At 39.3% G+C, this 15,698-nt stretch overlaps 2 protein-coding genes across 2 annotated transcripts; one reads left to right on the top strand and one right to left on the bottom strand.

Moving 5' to 3' along the window:
• Window positions 1-995: 995 nt before the first annotated feature.
• On the top strand, window positions 996-5,452 carry LOC129372024 (D-amino-acid oxidase-like). Its single transcript, XM_055048989.1, has 11 exons — window positions 996-1,210; window positions 1,625-1,825; window positions 1,910-2,024; window positions 2,360-2,436; window positions 2,682-2,747; window positions 3,677-3,731; window positions 3,820-3,924; window positions 4,002-4,084; window positions 4,283-4,400; window positions 4,929-5,027; window positions 5,112-5,452. Exons 2-11 carry the CDS (start codon window positions 1,632-1,634, stop codon window positions 5,235-5,237), a joined length of 1,038 nt encoding a protein of 345 aa, XP_054904964.1. The 5' UTR covers window positions 996-1,210; window positions 1,625-1,631; the 3' UTR covers window positions 5,238-5,452.
• A 1,127-nt stretch (window positions 5,453-6,579) lies between these two features.
• Window positions 6,580-14,539, bottom strand: svopa (SV2 related protein a). Its single transcript, XM_055048985.1, has 16 exons — window positions 14,413-14,539; window positions 12,862-13,019; window positions 12,667-12,752; window positions 12,470-12,568; window positions 11,951-12,022; window positions 10,304-10,428; window positions 10,160-10,223; window positions 9,945-10,070; window positions 9,731-9,859; window positions 9,540-9,613; window positions 9,085-9,161; window positions 8,862-8,966; window positions 7,719-7,830; window positions 7,545-7,626; window positions 7,360-7,449; window positions 6,580-7,269 (listed from the first exon to the last, which is right to left on the bottom strand). The coding sequence occupies exons 1-16, from the start codon at window positions 14,445-14,447 to the stop codon at window positions 7,069-7,071; spliced, it is 1,635 nt and encodes a 544-aa protein (XP_054904960.1). The 5' UTR covers window positions 14,448-14,539; the 3' UTR covers window positions 6,580-7,068.
• Between the last annotated feature and the right edge of the window lie 1,159 nt (window positions 14,540-15,698).

Genomic DNA, 15,698 nt, shown 5'->3' with positions numbered 1-15,698 from the left:
CATAACAGTTCTAAATAAAAACATTTATTCTCTAAAATATTGAAGTGCATTGAAATAAAGGATATACTTGTACACTATTTCAGTTTTTTTTATTACTTTCATTCATACTTAACTGTCAATCTTTTCTCATTCCTATTAGCTTTGGTACCTGAGTTTGGGATGTACTTGGTTTCTGAGACACAGTAAAAGTCTAACTTGACACTGATCTTATTACACCATGATTGTTGAGATAAGAGCAGCATTGCATCATTTTACAGGCCATTGCTGCAGACATGACTGAAATAAATTCCTTTGTTGTGACCTTTTATAGCTACTATGTAACTTAAATGAAGAGAACAGGTCTTAAGACAGGACTATTATGTTTCATCATATGCAAGTTCAGTCAATATATAATTTGCTAGAAATTGTGGAACAGGTGATTTCCAGATTGGAAGGTTGAGGCCTGTTTTATTATAACTGATGTGAATATATAACAGAAATTGAAATATATAGAAGCAAAAAATATTAAATTTATTTGTAAAGTGGCAGTCACACAAATAAATCCGAGCACAAAAATTACATGTAACATATTGCAGTATATTTTATAAAAGAAAAACAAATACGAAGAGAGAGGGTACTCCCTGAACGGGTCATCAAATGAGTGTTGATATCTTTTTTTGTTTGTTTGTTTGTTTGCTTTTTTGTTTGTTTGTTTTGTTTTTTTTTTAGCTTAAACCTTTTCAGTTTTTTCAGCCAAAACCGTTTTAGTTTGATTTCATGAACATGAGCCGGATATGAATGGCTCTTTCTTGAAAAAAAAAATTGTTTCATGCGGACCGAGTTTATTTAAAGTGATAAGTGTTAATAAATAAAAATTTGTAACACGTTTTAATTGTGGTCGCATAATCTCGTAAACAATAAGGTTTTTATTTATTTATAAAAAGCTATTAAATACCATGTTGGTGACGTTAAATTATTGGTGACGTGTGCCCCCACGCGTCCGCTATGGTTGTGCTTTCAACGACGGGACGTGAACGCAACACGCACGCAGTTGCTCGGCTGCAGACTCCGCCCCCCTCCATGTGATACATGGAGCAAAATGGGATTCAGTCAGTGACTGGTGGTCGGGGATGGTAAATGCACCTTAAGTTGCCATCCACCAGTAAAAAACAAAAGAAGTAGAAGTCAGTGACTGGTCGTTGAAAGTGGTCAGTAGAGACTTGATCCAAAGGTAAGAAAATAACTTTTTTTCATAAACGTCCGTTTTGTGATTTAAGGCATATCTCTTAAATTTGTGTGGATTCTACTGCTTTTCCTGTTACTTATAAACTCGTCGCCCCCTGTTACATAAACACCACGGAGACTGCACAAAGTTCGGAGAGCTGCAGAGCATAGCCTTTTTGTTTTTGCTGGGTCTGGTCAACCATTTAAACTTTCCCCAGAATTGTGTCACTTTTGCCTTTCAGTACATCTGACTTCATTCATGCACAATTTCATGCCACAGCGTGCAATATTAGAGCAGATGCACGGGGCCTCAGCAGCTTTGTAAAGTTTTATGGGGCGCTATTTACCAACTGTGTGGAGTATAACTGTGCGCATAAAGCAGTAATTTCAGATCATTCAGTGTTACTGTGTCTCGTTTCAGTGCAAAGATGCGAGTAGCAGTGATTGGAGCTGGAGTCATTGGCCTGTCAGCAGCTCAGAGTATATATGAGCAGTACCACTCCATAGTCAGCCCACTGACCATTGAGGTGTATGCAGACCGCTTCACCCCTCTGACCACCAGCGATGGAGCCGCTGGCTTCTGGCAGCCATACCTCTATGATAAGGGCAACATCCAGGAGACGTGAGTGCAGTCTCTATAATTGTCAATTCATGTTTGTTTTTTCTTTAATTCCAAATATGACACTTTTTCTCTTTGTGTCTTTAGAAAGTGGAATAAGGAGACCTTTGATTACCTGCTAAACTGGCTGAGCTCACCTGAGGCAGTAAAAATGGGCATATTCCTCCAATCAGGTTACAACCTCTGCACCGAACCCCTTCCAGTGAGTTCTGCTTTGAACTTGTAAAATGCACCACAAGTCTGACCATAAAGATAAGACTTGGACTTGTTAGCCGTTTTTTACAACAAAGAGCAAAGCTAAATTTTAACCTCCCAAAGATTATTTGCATAATTATTACAGATTGGTTCATTGTCGGTCATAGATAATAGTACAATGGTTTTCAGCTACACTGAAGCACAGCTTTTTTTCAGACAAACAAAAGATGGCTGCCAGCAGTGGTTGGGGATTCACACAGAGTTAATTGTGGATCTGTACAGTCACACAGAAAAGGTCATTTTTGTGTTGCATTTTCTCAGTAAACCTGTTTTTGATTCCAGGAGCCATCGTTTAAAGACATCGTCCTGGGCTTCAGACAGCTCACAGAGCGGGAGCTGCAAATGTTTCCTGGATACAAGTGAGTTCCTTCAAAAACAGCCATAAAACCCGGGCAAGCCACCATCTGCACCTCTTATCAGGTTCCCAGTGTAACAGCAAATATTAAAACGAAGCCCATACTTTCCAGTGGCACACATAAAGAAAATAAACAAATTTTTCAGTAGATGTGATTAAACTTAACTTCTTCCTGACACGTAATTTGTATTCCTAGTTTGTTCTTATTTTCTAAATAGCAGATTATCATTAAATACATTTTTTCTTCAGGTTTGGCTGGTTCAACACAGCTCTCATGGTGGAAGGTAAAACCTATTTACCATGGCTGATGAAGTGGTGAGAATGCTTTTTTTTCTCACTTCCTTGTTTGTCTTCCTTTATATTTATGTTATATTTGTTAATGTTTGCATGGATTTAAATTGTGTAGCAACACAGTCAAAAGTAATTTACAGTATATTTAAAAACAAGTATCTATTGGATTTTATTTGAGATTTTATTGGCTCTGGTTTTTTAAAACTTTGTAAAAATTTAACTGTCTACAATATTTTGCATTGACTTGGATATGCAAAGTGTCACAAGATGATTCATGATCTTGTAACATTCACAGTTTTTCATTTCACAACTTTCCACATCAGTTCATTCCTTTGTGCCTGTGACAGAGCAACACAAGTCTGATGTCACTTCATTTTTAATTGCTCAACCTCTGTCAGATGTGACATAAAGGAACCTGAGAACTGCAATTTTCCAGTTTTACCGTATATTTTCAATTGGAAATTGAGCTGGACTTTAACTGGGCCATTCCCAGAAGTGTGTGCTTGGACCTAAGCTGCTCCAATGTGGCTTTGGTGTGGTGTTTTGGGGTTGCTGTCCTACTGAAACATTTGTTTTTTTATGTAATGGATCCACACTTATTGATGCATAATTTAGCAGAAGGAAACAATTACACGGTCCTCTCCCTATTCGCCTTCAACATTTCTTGCATCTGCCACAGCATGACCCTACCACTCCCATGTGTTATAGTGGAGGTCAACATCAACGGCTTTCTTTTTGCCACTCTTCATAAAGACAGAATCTCCCTCCTAAGGCACGAAGCTCTGCATTACAATGTAGTTTGACCTCTAAAGGCCATTGCTTGCACTAAGTTTTATTCAAGATAACCAAGATTATACATAAAATCACAATATGTAACTTGTCACAAATCTTTATTTCCACAGAGGTCATGCTAATGTTCAGCCTTAAAAAAAAAAAAAAAAACTTTTTTGTAGGTTGAAAGAGAGGGGCGTCAAATTTTATCACAAGAAGATAGAGTCATTTAAAGAGGCAAGTGTCAACTCTATCATGTTTACAATTGAACTTTTTGTGTTTCATGTATATTGATTGTTTTACATATTCTCCATGACTCCTTTAGCTTTCTGATGCTGGGGTGGATGTGATAATAAACTGCACTGGGATAAGATCTGGGGAGCTGCAGCCTGACCCGGACCTAACACCAGGCCGCGGCCAGATAGTTAAGGTGAGCTGAAGACGCCTTGAATAGCCTGTGCAGACGATACAGAAACTGATATTGTTACTTTCTTTTCTGGGTTTTAGGTGGACGCCCCCTGGCTGAAGCATTGGATTATTACCCACAGCACCAAAGCTGGAGTGTACAATTCACCGTATATCATCCCAGGGTATTTCCAGTGACACACCTGATTAACTTTTAAACACCATGCCTCAGATGTTTTTCAGTGGGCAGTTTTACCTCATTCTTTTCTGGTGGTGTTGATTTGTAGCTGCAGACCTTGTTTGGGCTGCTTTGGGATTGTTGTGCAGTGAGGTCAGAAAGTCAGACCTGTTTTCTTCCGCTCACAGAGCCTCTGTGTCCGCAGGAGCCGTCTTGTGACTGTGGGAGGGGTTTTCCAGCTGGGAAACTGGAGTGAGCAGAACAACTCCACTGACCATGAGAACATCTGGAAGACTGCCTGTCGGCTTGAGCCCAGTCTCAAGGTGAGCTGGCGTCAGAAGGCCAAAAAGAGCCACTTTGTTTCCGCTGAAGTTAATTATTCATAATGACCCTTCTGTGATGAGACACTTTTAATCTTTCCTTAGTCACTTTTAGGCACATTTCAAAAAATGCAGAAGATAAGAATTGACAGAGCAATAAAATGAACAAACAAAAAGTCATGATAATCAGATGTAGTGACTTGCATCTGATTGTCATGCAGTATTAGTAGCTGTTAAACTTGCTAAGATGTTGTAACATTAAAACCACAAATCTGAACTTATTTTAATAGGATTTTTTGATGGACTAAAACACGTCATTCTGAAGGAAAAAGACTGCACATTTGTAACCAATAAAATGCGAAAAGTATAAGTGTCTGCATTCTGCCTGAACTTTGACTAGACCATTCTGACACATCAGCATGACATTATCTAAACTATTGTAACCCACTGTACCTATTTTGTGAGGTGGGGTCAAAAGTGAGAGAAAAATGACTTTTTCTTCCACATGAGTTGGTTTTTGTTTCTTCTCAGCATGCCAAGATAGTAGAGGACTGGGCCGGTCTCAGGCCTGTTCGCAGCAAAGTCCGACTGGAGCGAGAGACCATACAATCCGGTGGCTCCACAATTGAGGTAAAACTGAGCAGAAAATCAGCAGTTGATTGTTGACTTTCTGCTGCCCAGCTTCCTAAAAAACCCAGTGGTTCTCTCTTTCAGGTCGTACACAACTACGGCCATGGTGGCTTTGGGCTCACCATTCACCGGGGTTGTGCTCAGGAGACAGCAAGACTGTTCGGTCAGATTGTGGCGCAGAAGGGCAAACGCCCCAAAGCTCGCCTGTAGGCCTGAGTCCAGCAACAGGGATTGGGACTCTTTAACAAAGCAAACTATGCTGACAATCATTACAACCTGAGATGCCTTTCAACAAATGAGTTTGAGTTAAAAAATAATTGTCAGTGTTTTATGTTTTTGTAGTTTGTTGTAAATCCATTGATTCTAGAATATAAAATTTCTCTTCTAATTTTATAAATAATAATAAAAAAATGACTCCATTTGCATTTTTAATGTTTTTTATTATAATATCATACACATTTACATCTAGTGCATTGACACTTAATGCTGCACGATATCTCAAACACTGGCGAGTCGAAGCATCTTGGTGGACCCGTGTGTGGTGATATCTCGTCTGTTAGAATAACGAAAGTGCCTCTATCTCTTCATCAATAACAAACAAAAGACAACAACCGAACAAGGGGTTGTGTTTTCTTCTCACTTACATCGAGAACATGACATCCAGTAAACGTTCACAGCTCGGGTCTATGTATGGGAGTATGCTGTTAAAAGTCTGGATCAGTGGAGGAATAGTTGATACATGAGTAATAACATCATTACTATAGAGCCCTCCATAGGCAGTCCATTTTGGCTGACCACATGAATACTAAGGCTGAATTTCTGGATTATTTGTCAACTTCTCATAGTCTTCAAGAAATAAAGCCTAAATGTTTTATTAATGCACATGTCGTTTTCTAGAAAACTTCCCAATCCTCCAAACTTGTCTCCATGTGAGGAGAAATAATTACACGATGCAGCTGGAAATGTACTTTCAAGGTAAAATGGTCAAATTCCTGACTTTTGCTGGGCCTGAAATTAAGTAAATGTGTAACAGACTCTAACTTTTTCATCTGGACTTTACCTTCGCTTTGATAAACCTTTTGATAAACCTTTGCCCTGTTATAGCATATTTTGGAGGAATTAACACTTAAAAAGTAGAACATGTTTAAGAAGTTCAGATTGAGGTTCTATGGAGTGGTTGTGAAAATATCCATACCCTTTGAGCCTTTTCACATTTGTTCACATTAAAATCACAAACTAGGATATTTTATGTGACAGACCAACAAAGTCTATCATAGGTAAAACAATCACATCATAATTAAACTTTTCAAAATCCTAATTTCAGTCATTTATATGTGCATTTGCATTAGGAAACTGATGAAAGTGAAGCAAATCATTCCTTAAAAGGGCTGATATTTGCAATAAAATCAAAGGATCCTACATAGGATCCATGTTTACCTTGATAATTAGGAATGTTCGGTGAAAAAAAACCTAATCTGGTCAGTTCATCTGAGGAGTTATTTATGTTCTTCAATGATACTTTTTTTAAGTTAAAGTGCATTTCAGCAGGCAATTTCCATGTACATGAGATGATGTTTTTTTTTGTTTTTTTTTTGCTAAGAATACTTTGGAGATGGTATATTCAGTATGCTTTGTGTACTACAGAGGCTGTTTTCTCATTGGTTTCCAAGATGGTTTTTGTCACCTACTCAATAGGTTGTTTTAAGGCTCTTTCAAAGGAAGGTAGCTGTATGAAGACAAATTGCAAAACTTTCACACCTTCCATCTTCCCCTTTTCAGAAACTTTTCCCATTTTCACCATCATCTCTGGTAATCCTCAACATCGCTTGGTCTTTCTAACTCGTCCTGTGCGTACGTAGTTTTACAGTGGCAACCCTGTGACACCGATGGTGTTTAAAGACTTTACATACAGAAATGTGATGTAAAAATGGTGCTGCCTGGCTCTTGGGAGAAACATACAAGAAGGGCAGAAAGCTGGTTTAGCTTTCTCCTCTCCTCTCATCTTGTCTCGCCTCCAACTCGTACCACAGTGAGCATGTCCTCAACTCTGAGAAGCAGAGCTGGAGTGTGGGATTTCTTCTGATTTGTGGCCTACCATCTCCTGTCCCCACTCACGATTGCTAGACTCCTGCAGACCCCGACCTGTGGTTTCAATGGGCAGAGCACAGGAGGCGACAGCAGCGAACAGACAGCAGCAGCAGTACACAGAGAGGGCCAGGTACACCGAAGACTCCAACATCACCTGCAGGATGAAAGTCCAAGAAAACCAAGATGAATAAACTCATGCAGCCAGTTCACTTTGAATAATCAGTACTTTTTATTTAGGTGTTACCTGTGCAACAAAAGGAGTGATGAGGGCACCAACTCTGGCCATCCCACTGCTTGTTCCCAGACCCAAAGCCCTGGTTGCTGTTGGATAAACCTGCAGGAAAAACGGCCACCTCGTGCCATCTATCACCTTGCTTTCACTGTTTCTCATAGTGTAAGCTCATGCAACAGTCTGCAAGGATGTATTACCTCTGGAGTATAAACATAGGCTGCCTGGAAGCCTCCAGCAATAAATGCTCTGGCTATGAATATCAACACCGTCATTGACACTCTGCAAAAGAAAACGTGTGTCAAAAGGAGCAGATAAACATAAAACAATGATAACATGATAAACAATCCATAAGATGTAAAAGCTGTATTTACCTCCCAACACATCCATACAGAGGGATGATACACAGAGAGAACACAAGAAAACACAATGCCATGGTCTTTCTCCGTCCCAATCGATCAATAGCCCACAGTGTGACCAGCAGGCCTGCAGGAAGTCAGCACAGTCACTTCAATGTGTGATAAATAATGTGAGCATTATTTATTATAGCAGAGAACTGACAGAGAAAATGACCTTTTTGGACTATAACAAAAAGTGTATTAATGTATATTTCACTGTGTGTGAGATCCTCTCCTTAAACTACTAACATAAACATACAGGCGCATTTTTTTACCTTAGAAAAACATTGAAAAGAATCAAGTACAGCTGATACAGATTCAGTACGAACACACAGAAATTTTTCAAGAATTGATTTCTATTTATTTTTTATTAAGCCCTGCGACAGGCTGGCGACCTGTCCAGGGTGACCCCGCCTCTCGCCCGGAACGTAGCTGGAGAGAGGCAACTCCCAACCCCACTAGGGAAAACGGTGAACAGAAAATGGATAGATGGATTTATTTTTTATTATTACGGCTAACAAAAACCTCTGTTAGCTGAAATTCACCAACTGCACAATTCTTAAGTAGTAAGTAGTGTAAGATAAATAGAATTTCAAAAGAGGAGAAGAAATCTTATGTTTTTTGAACAATAACAATATTTGTTGTTAATCTGTTGCTAAGAGATTAGCGTGTTTTCTGGTAACCAAGTGCCACGTCTGATTTTTACTTTTACGAAAGTGAAAATCAGTGAACTCACTCCATCGAGTACATTGTAGCTTACTTTAACATTGATTCTAATTTTTAACCCCATTTAAGTTTCTTCAGAAATGTTCTAGCTTTTATATTCTGTTTTAACTTACACCTGTAAAAACTCAAGCTTGTGTCAAATACATGCAACAGAAGAAGATGCTAGAGTAATCAATAAAGAAATAAAAATCTATAAACATTTGTTGAATACAACTTAAAAAGATGTGTCTGAGTAAAGTGATCTTTTTTTGATGAGAATGATGTGTTGTTTTAAAATTTAGTCTTGTGCATCTTTTCAAAACAATCTTTTATGTTTTTTTTTGTCCAAGATACTGCAGAGGAAACACATTTGTTAATGACAATGACATAGCAAAACATATTTGATTTATTTACCTGGGAATTCAGACAATGTAGTCCAGAGCAGGTCTTTATAGTCATCAGAATTTAGATATTTACACTCCAAGTTGCATCTGAGCTCCTTTTTTCCGCCTTTGGGCACTAGAGGGAGACATGAAGCAGCAAAGCGCATCTCTCAGTCTAAAGTCTGACATGTTTTGGTAATGCTTTCTGCTAAAACATGACTGCTTCTGTTTGTGTGATGACCTCGCTGACTCACTTCCACATGCACCTCCTTCCTGAAACAACTCTGTAGTGAGCAGCACCAGTCCGTAGTAAGAGAAGGCGTTTGCAAACCTGCACTGACAGAGACGCAAAATTAAATCAGATTCTGCGCCTGGCAAAAGTATTCATGTCCTTTGACCTTTTCCATGTTTTGATACATCACAGCCACAAACATCAAACATCTATTTTTAGATATTTAATTGTAAAACCTGTTGAAAAGCACACGTCTTAATTTCCACAAATACTCATTACTTTGTGTTGGTCTATTTATCAATACAATAAAATACATTAAATTTTGTGGACAAAATATTTAAGAGTTTAAGGGGTGCGAATATTTTTACAAGCCACTATGCATTTAAAAAAATGATTAAAATAGTAAACACTAAAATCCTGAAGCGTGAGAAGGTCTTGAAGAGGACATTGTGCTGCTTTAGCATTTGTTTCATTTACCAAATGAACCAGAGCAGAACCGTGGTACATCGGAAGTGTGACGAAAATAAGTCTCGGATCTTCCCCCGATCTTCCTAATGAGAAAGAACAGATACAAAAAAAACAATAGATAAATGCCTGAATAAGTGGATTACAGGGAGAAGAGTCATTGTTAGAGCATGCATGTCCTGCCAGCCCGAGCTGTGCTGCACCTGTCTGGCAGCAATAAGTTTCCCCAGAGGCATGGGGACGCCGTTCTCTGTGGCAATACGTTTCAGAGTTGCCAGAGCCTTTTCCTGATTCCCCGTCAGCACATCATACCGAGCACTCTCTGGCAGCCACTGTGAACACACGCACACACACACACACCGGCAATTAACATGTCACTACGTACAGATTAACAGCCTGTTAAACTGCTGTACCTACATAGCACAGAAAGGCGAAAATGAAGAGAGGGATGGTGGAAAGGCCGAGCAGCCAGCGCCAGCCCAGAGTGGGCATCACGAGGATCGCCAATAGGACCTCAAAAACTGTACCAATTGCCCAAAAGATCTAAATAAAATATGAAAAGAACAAGATACAAAAGTGGTTAAAGGGAAAAGGACACTTGCTACAGTGTGATAGTCTGGAGCAACTCATACCTCAATCAGCAAAATACACGTGGCTCTGGATCTCATAGGAAGAAACTCAGCATACAGAGTCACCCTTAAAAGAACTTCAGTGTAAATACCAACTCAGTTCATATGTTTCACTGTTGCTTTCAGAGAAGTGAATGAGGTACTCACGACTGAGGCGCCCCTCCGATACCAAAGCCCACCAGCGCACGCAGGACCAGGATCCACCCGTAAATGGGTGCAAATGCACTCATGAGGCCATAGAACATGGTCCAAAGCACACTCAGAGTCAAGCCCTGTTAGTAGATATGATCAGTATGTTACTCGTATAACACATGATATTTTCCTAATCCTAATTTTAAAATCTAGAAACACTGTCATAAGCACCACTACCCAAGCAGTAGCCTGGAAAAGTATCCAATCCCTTTAAGCTTTTCTGTTGTAACCACAAATATAGCATTTTATTGAGGTTTTATTTTATAAGCCAATGATTTGTACTATACAAGCATTAAGGAGAAAAGTTAAATCTGGTTTACAAAATCTTTTACAAATACGTACACGCTCATTATTTGAAGGAGTTGAGAACAGTCCAGAAAAAAGAAAATTAGCGATTGAACAAACATCTAAAGAAAGAAATTCAGCTGCTGCAGAGCAACATGATGATTGCAAGAGCCAAGAAGCCAAGGCCCCCAGGCTGTAGGGAGCTCAGTTTGACCCATTATCTTTAATGACTCACTGCTTTTGTTCTTGGAACTTCCCACCTTTCGGGCATCATTCACCCCCTTTTGTTGACTGACACATGATTTACATCACTGCAAACACCAAACAAAATCTCAACCACTGCAGCGGATGGGTAAACATGCTAGTTAAATATTGAGCAGTGTCACAAGCACGTGTAAATTTTTGGAGCAAAATGACGGTGATTTTGCATTTCTGCAAGCAGCATGTTTCTTGGAAGAACGCATTGAAGAAGTGAAAAACAGTGCAGCTCTGGTCACCATTCCTTTGAAGCTATAGCTTTGCGCAATCAGCATGAAACTCCAGAACGGCAGAAGAATAGCTAGCAAAGAATAATTATTCTTACTTGGAATTTTTTCAAAAAGAAATTTTATGCATGGATCTTGCTGCGTCATCTGAAAGTTTGCTGCACGGTGAATGTAACTCTGTCTGTTCCATGTAAGGCTTGTAACATGTGATAATTTTTCGGCATTAAAACCTGTCTTTATATAACCCAATCTCATTATTTCTCAATGTAATTTACACTGAGGCAGGGGTGGGCACTCCAAGTCCTCGAGGCCCGGTCTCCTGCAACTTTTAGATGTATCTCTACTTCAACACACCTGAGTCAAATAATGAGGTCATTAGCAGGACTCTGGAGAACTTAATTGCATTTAGGAGGTGATTCAGCCATTGGATTCAGGTGTGTTGGATCAGGGAGACAACCAAGAGTGAAATATCTGGACTTTGTTGAGTCCATTAAAATCTTGAGTTTTCCCAATGCTGTAACATCAACTTTGCACTTCTTCAGCCATCATCCACATCTCTCACTTTAAAGGAATCTAGTCCACTGCCTCCCTCCCCACCACTATTTTGTACCTTTCAACACTTCAGGTGAGGAAAGTCTACGAAGGGTCAAGTCAAGATGTGAAAAGCTGCAAGTCAGTTTTATGCGCCTAAGGTGTTGTGTAGATTAGTGGGATGCATGTTCAATCAAATATAGTCCCAATAAAGTTTGGGAAATTTAATGCTTCAGGGGTTCTGAACACCTTTCCAGTGAATTGCATGAATCATTTTCACAAGATTTTCAGTGGAACTCACCATTTTTCTGCCATATTTATCAGATATGTTTCCCCAAAGAGAAGAGCTGATCATCATCCCAATGAACACCGCCTGCATCATTAACGGAAAAAGGTGATTAGCATTTTGTGTGAGAAGGTTTAGTAGGACAGTTTAATGTCTCTGCAGTCTTGGTGAATAACAATTTAACAATGGTTATGAGGATATCATTGTAGCCTGAGTTTTACTGTTTTGGGGTTTAATCTTTCTGTATGAATCATGTTTCATTTTACAGTATTTAGATTTCTACAAGAGTCATTTATATTAGCTTCCCTTACTTGCATCATGTTAGCCGTCTGCTCGCACTTCCATTGATATATGTGGTTGTCGTGGTTGTTTGTCAGATTCTCTGTTTACCTTTTATTGTGAAACCTGAAAAATGCTTTCCAATTTTCCTGTTAATTTTCGAATAAACCCCGGTATTCTCATTTAACTCAATTGCCAGCACATTCATTAAGCGCTATGAGCAGGATCACTTTACAAACTTTGGGAAACTCTTACCGATGTGAGCAGAGCCACCTCAAGGCTTGGTAGTCTCCATTCACAGTGGAGCTGTGGGGCTAAGATGCTGAGGATCATCATCTCCATGGCATCAGCCATCTGCACAAACAGGGAACCAAGACACACTCAGGAAATTAGTGTGGGAGTGGGCAAGAACAACTTCTGTCAAGCTTGCGGGGAGTTTGAACGATTCTCACCCAGGATAAACCAGTGAGGATGGAAAGTTTCCACTGAAATGTGCCAAAACCTATGGCCTCCACAGCATCTTCTACCATGAACGTGTCTGAGAAAATAATCAAGATAATTTGGTAGTAATCTGAGTAATCATTACTTTAATTGAATAGAAAAGTATAGGATTTTGAGAAAAGGAGCAGATTTCTAAGAGAACGCACCGTCGGTAGGATTAGCAAACTCTCGAGGCACAGGAGCGTCTTCTGCCAGTGCCACAGACTCCAGATCGGCAGGCTCGGCTGGCCTGACCTCCTGCCCTCTGCTTTCGACATCTTCCTCAGATCGTGTGCTCTCACCTGTGCGACGGAAACGGACAACACTGCAAAAAAACAAAAACAAAAAGCAAAGTGAAATAAAAGATCATGAATTATTAATAAAACTACAAAGAAAAGATCCAGTTCATTTGAACAGTTCTTTAGGTAAAGTCACATTTGTAGTTGATGCTTGTATTGTAGTGCCAAAGTCTTCAACCACAAGGAAAATAAAATGTCTCTTACTCACTTTACTTCAAAGATCAACAAAATATAACATTTTTGTTAAACAAAACTTAAAAGATTGGAAGATCTTTTTTTTTGTTTTGTTTTTTGTTTACCTTCTAGCAGGTCTAGAAATTATATTTTGATCCATGATTTGGGAGCAGCAATGATGATGCAGGCTACTTCCTCACTTTTGTATGTGTGAAAGAAATAATATCAACACCGTGTTTTCTAGCTTTGCCTATAAAGACTTTGAATATGTGCTGAAAGTACTAAACAATGTCCAACAGTTGAGGTAGAGTTGATTTATGACAAGTTCTAGCGATAAAACACAAATTATTTCTTGTAAAAAAGAAACACCAAGATAATTTAATGTTCGATATTGTTGGCACAAATCAAATTAGAGGAGTAGACTTTGTTATGTGAACCTTTGTTGGCTGTAAATCTGCAAACAAAACAATATTGTGGAAACGATATCTGGACTTTCAAATGGTGCAAACTCGGCTACAGAAAATCCCTATGAGAGGTTAGAAACCCAGATGGTAGGCAACATATAATCTTCCCCCACATTCAAAAAGATTGCTAGTTGCACTCACAAATAATAGAGAGCACCTGCGATGTCTTAATCACAGTAATTACAAAACATGACCTCCAGGCTATGTGAAGCGTCAGGGTTGCGTTTAAGTGTGTGAGATCCATGAAGATGTCCTTCAGAATACACAAAATGGCAAAATCAAACCAGTGCTATTCTTTACTAATTATAAATAAGCCAATAAGTATATTTACAATCCACATATTTAACACATTTATATTTCTAGCATAAATAATTAGTTGTTGAGGAAGAAGAATGCAGCCACTGTAAGGAACCAGCCTTCAGTTGAACTGATTTATACGTAGACAGGTTTACATAAACCATGTTATGCACTGAGTCATGACTGTAAAGTCGACAGCAAGTGTCGATCAGTCTGCAGAACACAACAAACACGCTTGTTAAGAACTGTGTGCACAAAAAAAATAATGCAAAATAACAGTTTGATATTAATTTCATGAGGCTAACACTGTTCTTGCAGTCTCGGTGTTTGAATCAGTGTTGTGTTTGAGGACTGCCAGGCTATTTGTGGTGAGCTAATGAAACAAACACGAAGCAATCAGAGAGCGACGCATCGGGCTGTCACGGTCGAAAATCTGCGATTTAAAACCAGGCCGGCATCGATATATTAACTGTGCTCTACTCACGGAAGTTGTCTCAACTGAAACAGGTCATCGTCCATTTCGTGTGTGTTTTTAATGGTGCTCCGTTTGGCCTCATCGCCGTTTACATTCTCGCGACGGTCGGCGATTTCAGCACCGAGGAGAGCGACTCGGTCCGGCGTCTGCCGGCAGCCAATCAGAGGCCGCGCTGGCGGAGCTCAGGGGAGAAACCACGTGACTCCTGATCAAAGAGGGGGGTCAACACAAGACTCCGCAACCTTCACAGAGGGGGAGACGAAGACAGGTGTCCAGATAAAAAAGGGCATATCGACATTCAAACGATTTTAAATCGTTTACAATCGGACAGAAGTGAGTTAGAATTTGAATCCAATCAGATTTAAATGATGAAAACTGGTTGAAATATCGACAAATAATATTTCTTCACCCTCCACATCTCTTCATGTTGTTACATTACAGATCCAAAATGGAAAGTATTTATTGTCGTGACACAGAAGGAAAATCATACATAGTTTAAATCGTTGTTTGATCGATTATGGGTGAATTTTCATTCAGTCCAGGGCATCTCCACTCCTGTGTCCAAACTTTGGAAAACCATCTTTCACAGGTGAAGGTGGTTTTTGGATATGCATCCACCAGCTTTTCACATCTGCAGGCTCCAAGTATTGCCCAGTCGTCTTTAATTAGCCCTTTCTTTCTTCAGTCAGGCATCTCTTGGCTGCTCTTACGATTTGTATTCCTCTTCTTCAACTTGTCAGATGAGGTTGATTGCCATATCTTTGTGGGTGTGAAATCTTAATATTTCATGCACATTTTATGAGCATTTTATTCTTTGCAAAGATTTTGAAAGGCATTTGCAAACACAAAGCAAGCATTGATGTTCTGAAGCGTTTGCGAAACTACAGTTAAGCACCTCAGTATAAGATTTTAAAAATGTATTAATGGAGTTTAAAGATAGGAGGCATCTACATGAAAAGAGAAGACAGAGAAAAAAGTGACAGTAAATGAAACTGTGAGGAGTGACGTCAGATGAAATGAGAGGGAGTGGGACAAGAAGAGCTATGGTGTGCTCTCTGCACTGAACAGTGTGACACTTCCAGAAAGCCCCATGGTTGATGACATTTTTGTTGCTTTCTCTTAAGAATAGCGTTAATAAATGTCCTTTGACTTTAACTTTAACTTTAATCGTTGTAACTGAAGTTGGCTGCACTTGATTTGATTTACTCGCATATTTACTCAATATGCGAGTAAATATGGTTGAAATCAGAAAACATGGCGTCAGAGTAAAAGCTCTCAGGGGCCACAGAGAAGTT

Source organism: Poeciliopsis prolifica, unplaced genomic scaffold (assembly GCF_027474105.1).
Source record: "Poeciliopsis prolifica strain line A6 unplaced genomic scaffold, Auburn_PproV2 SCAFFOLD028, whole genome shotgun sequence".
Classification (NCBI taxonomy): Eukaryota; Metazoa; Chordata; class Actinopteri; order Cyprinodontiformes; family Poeciliidae; genus Poeciliopsis; species Poeciliopsis prolifica.
The sequence above is the reverse complement of the archived record's forward strand: the minus strand, read 5'-3'. Positions and strand labels throughout refer to the sequence as shown.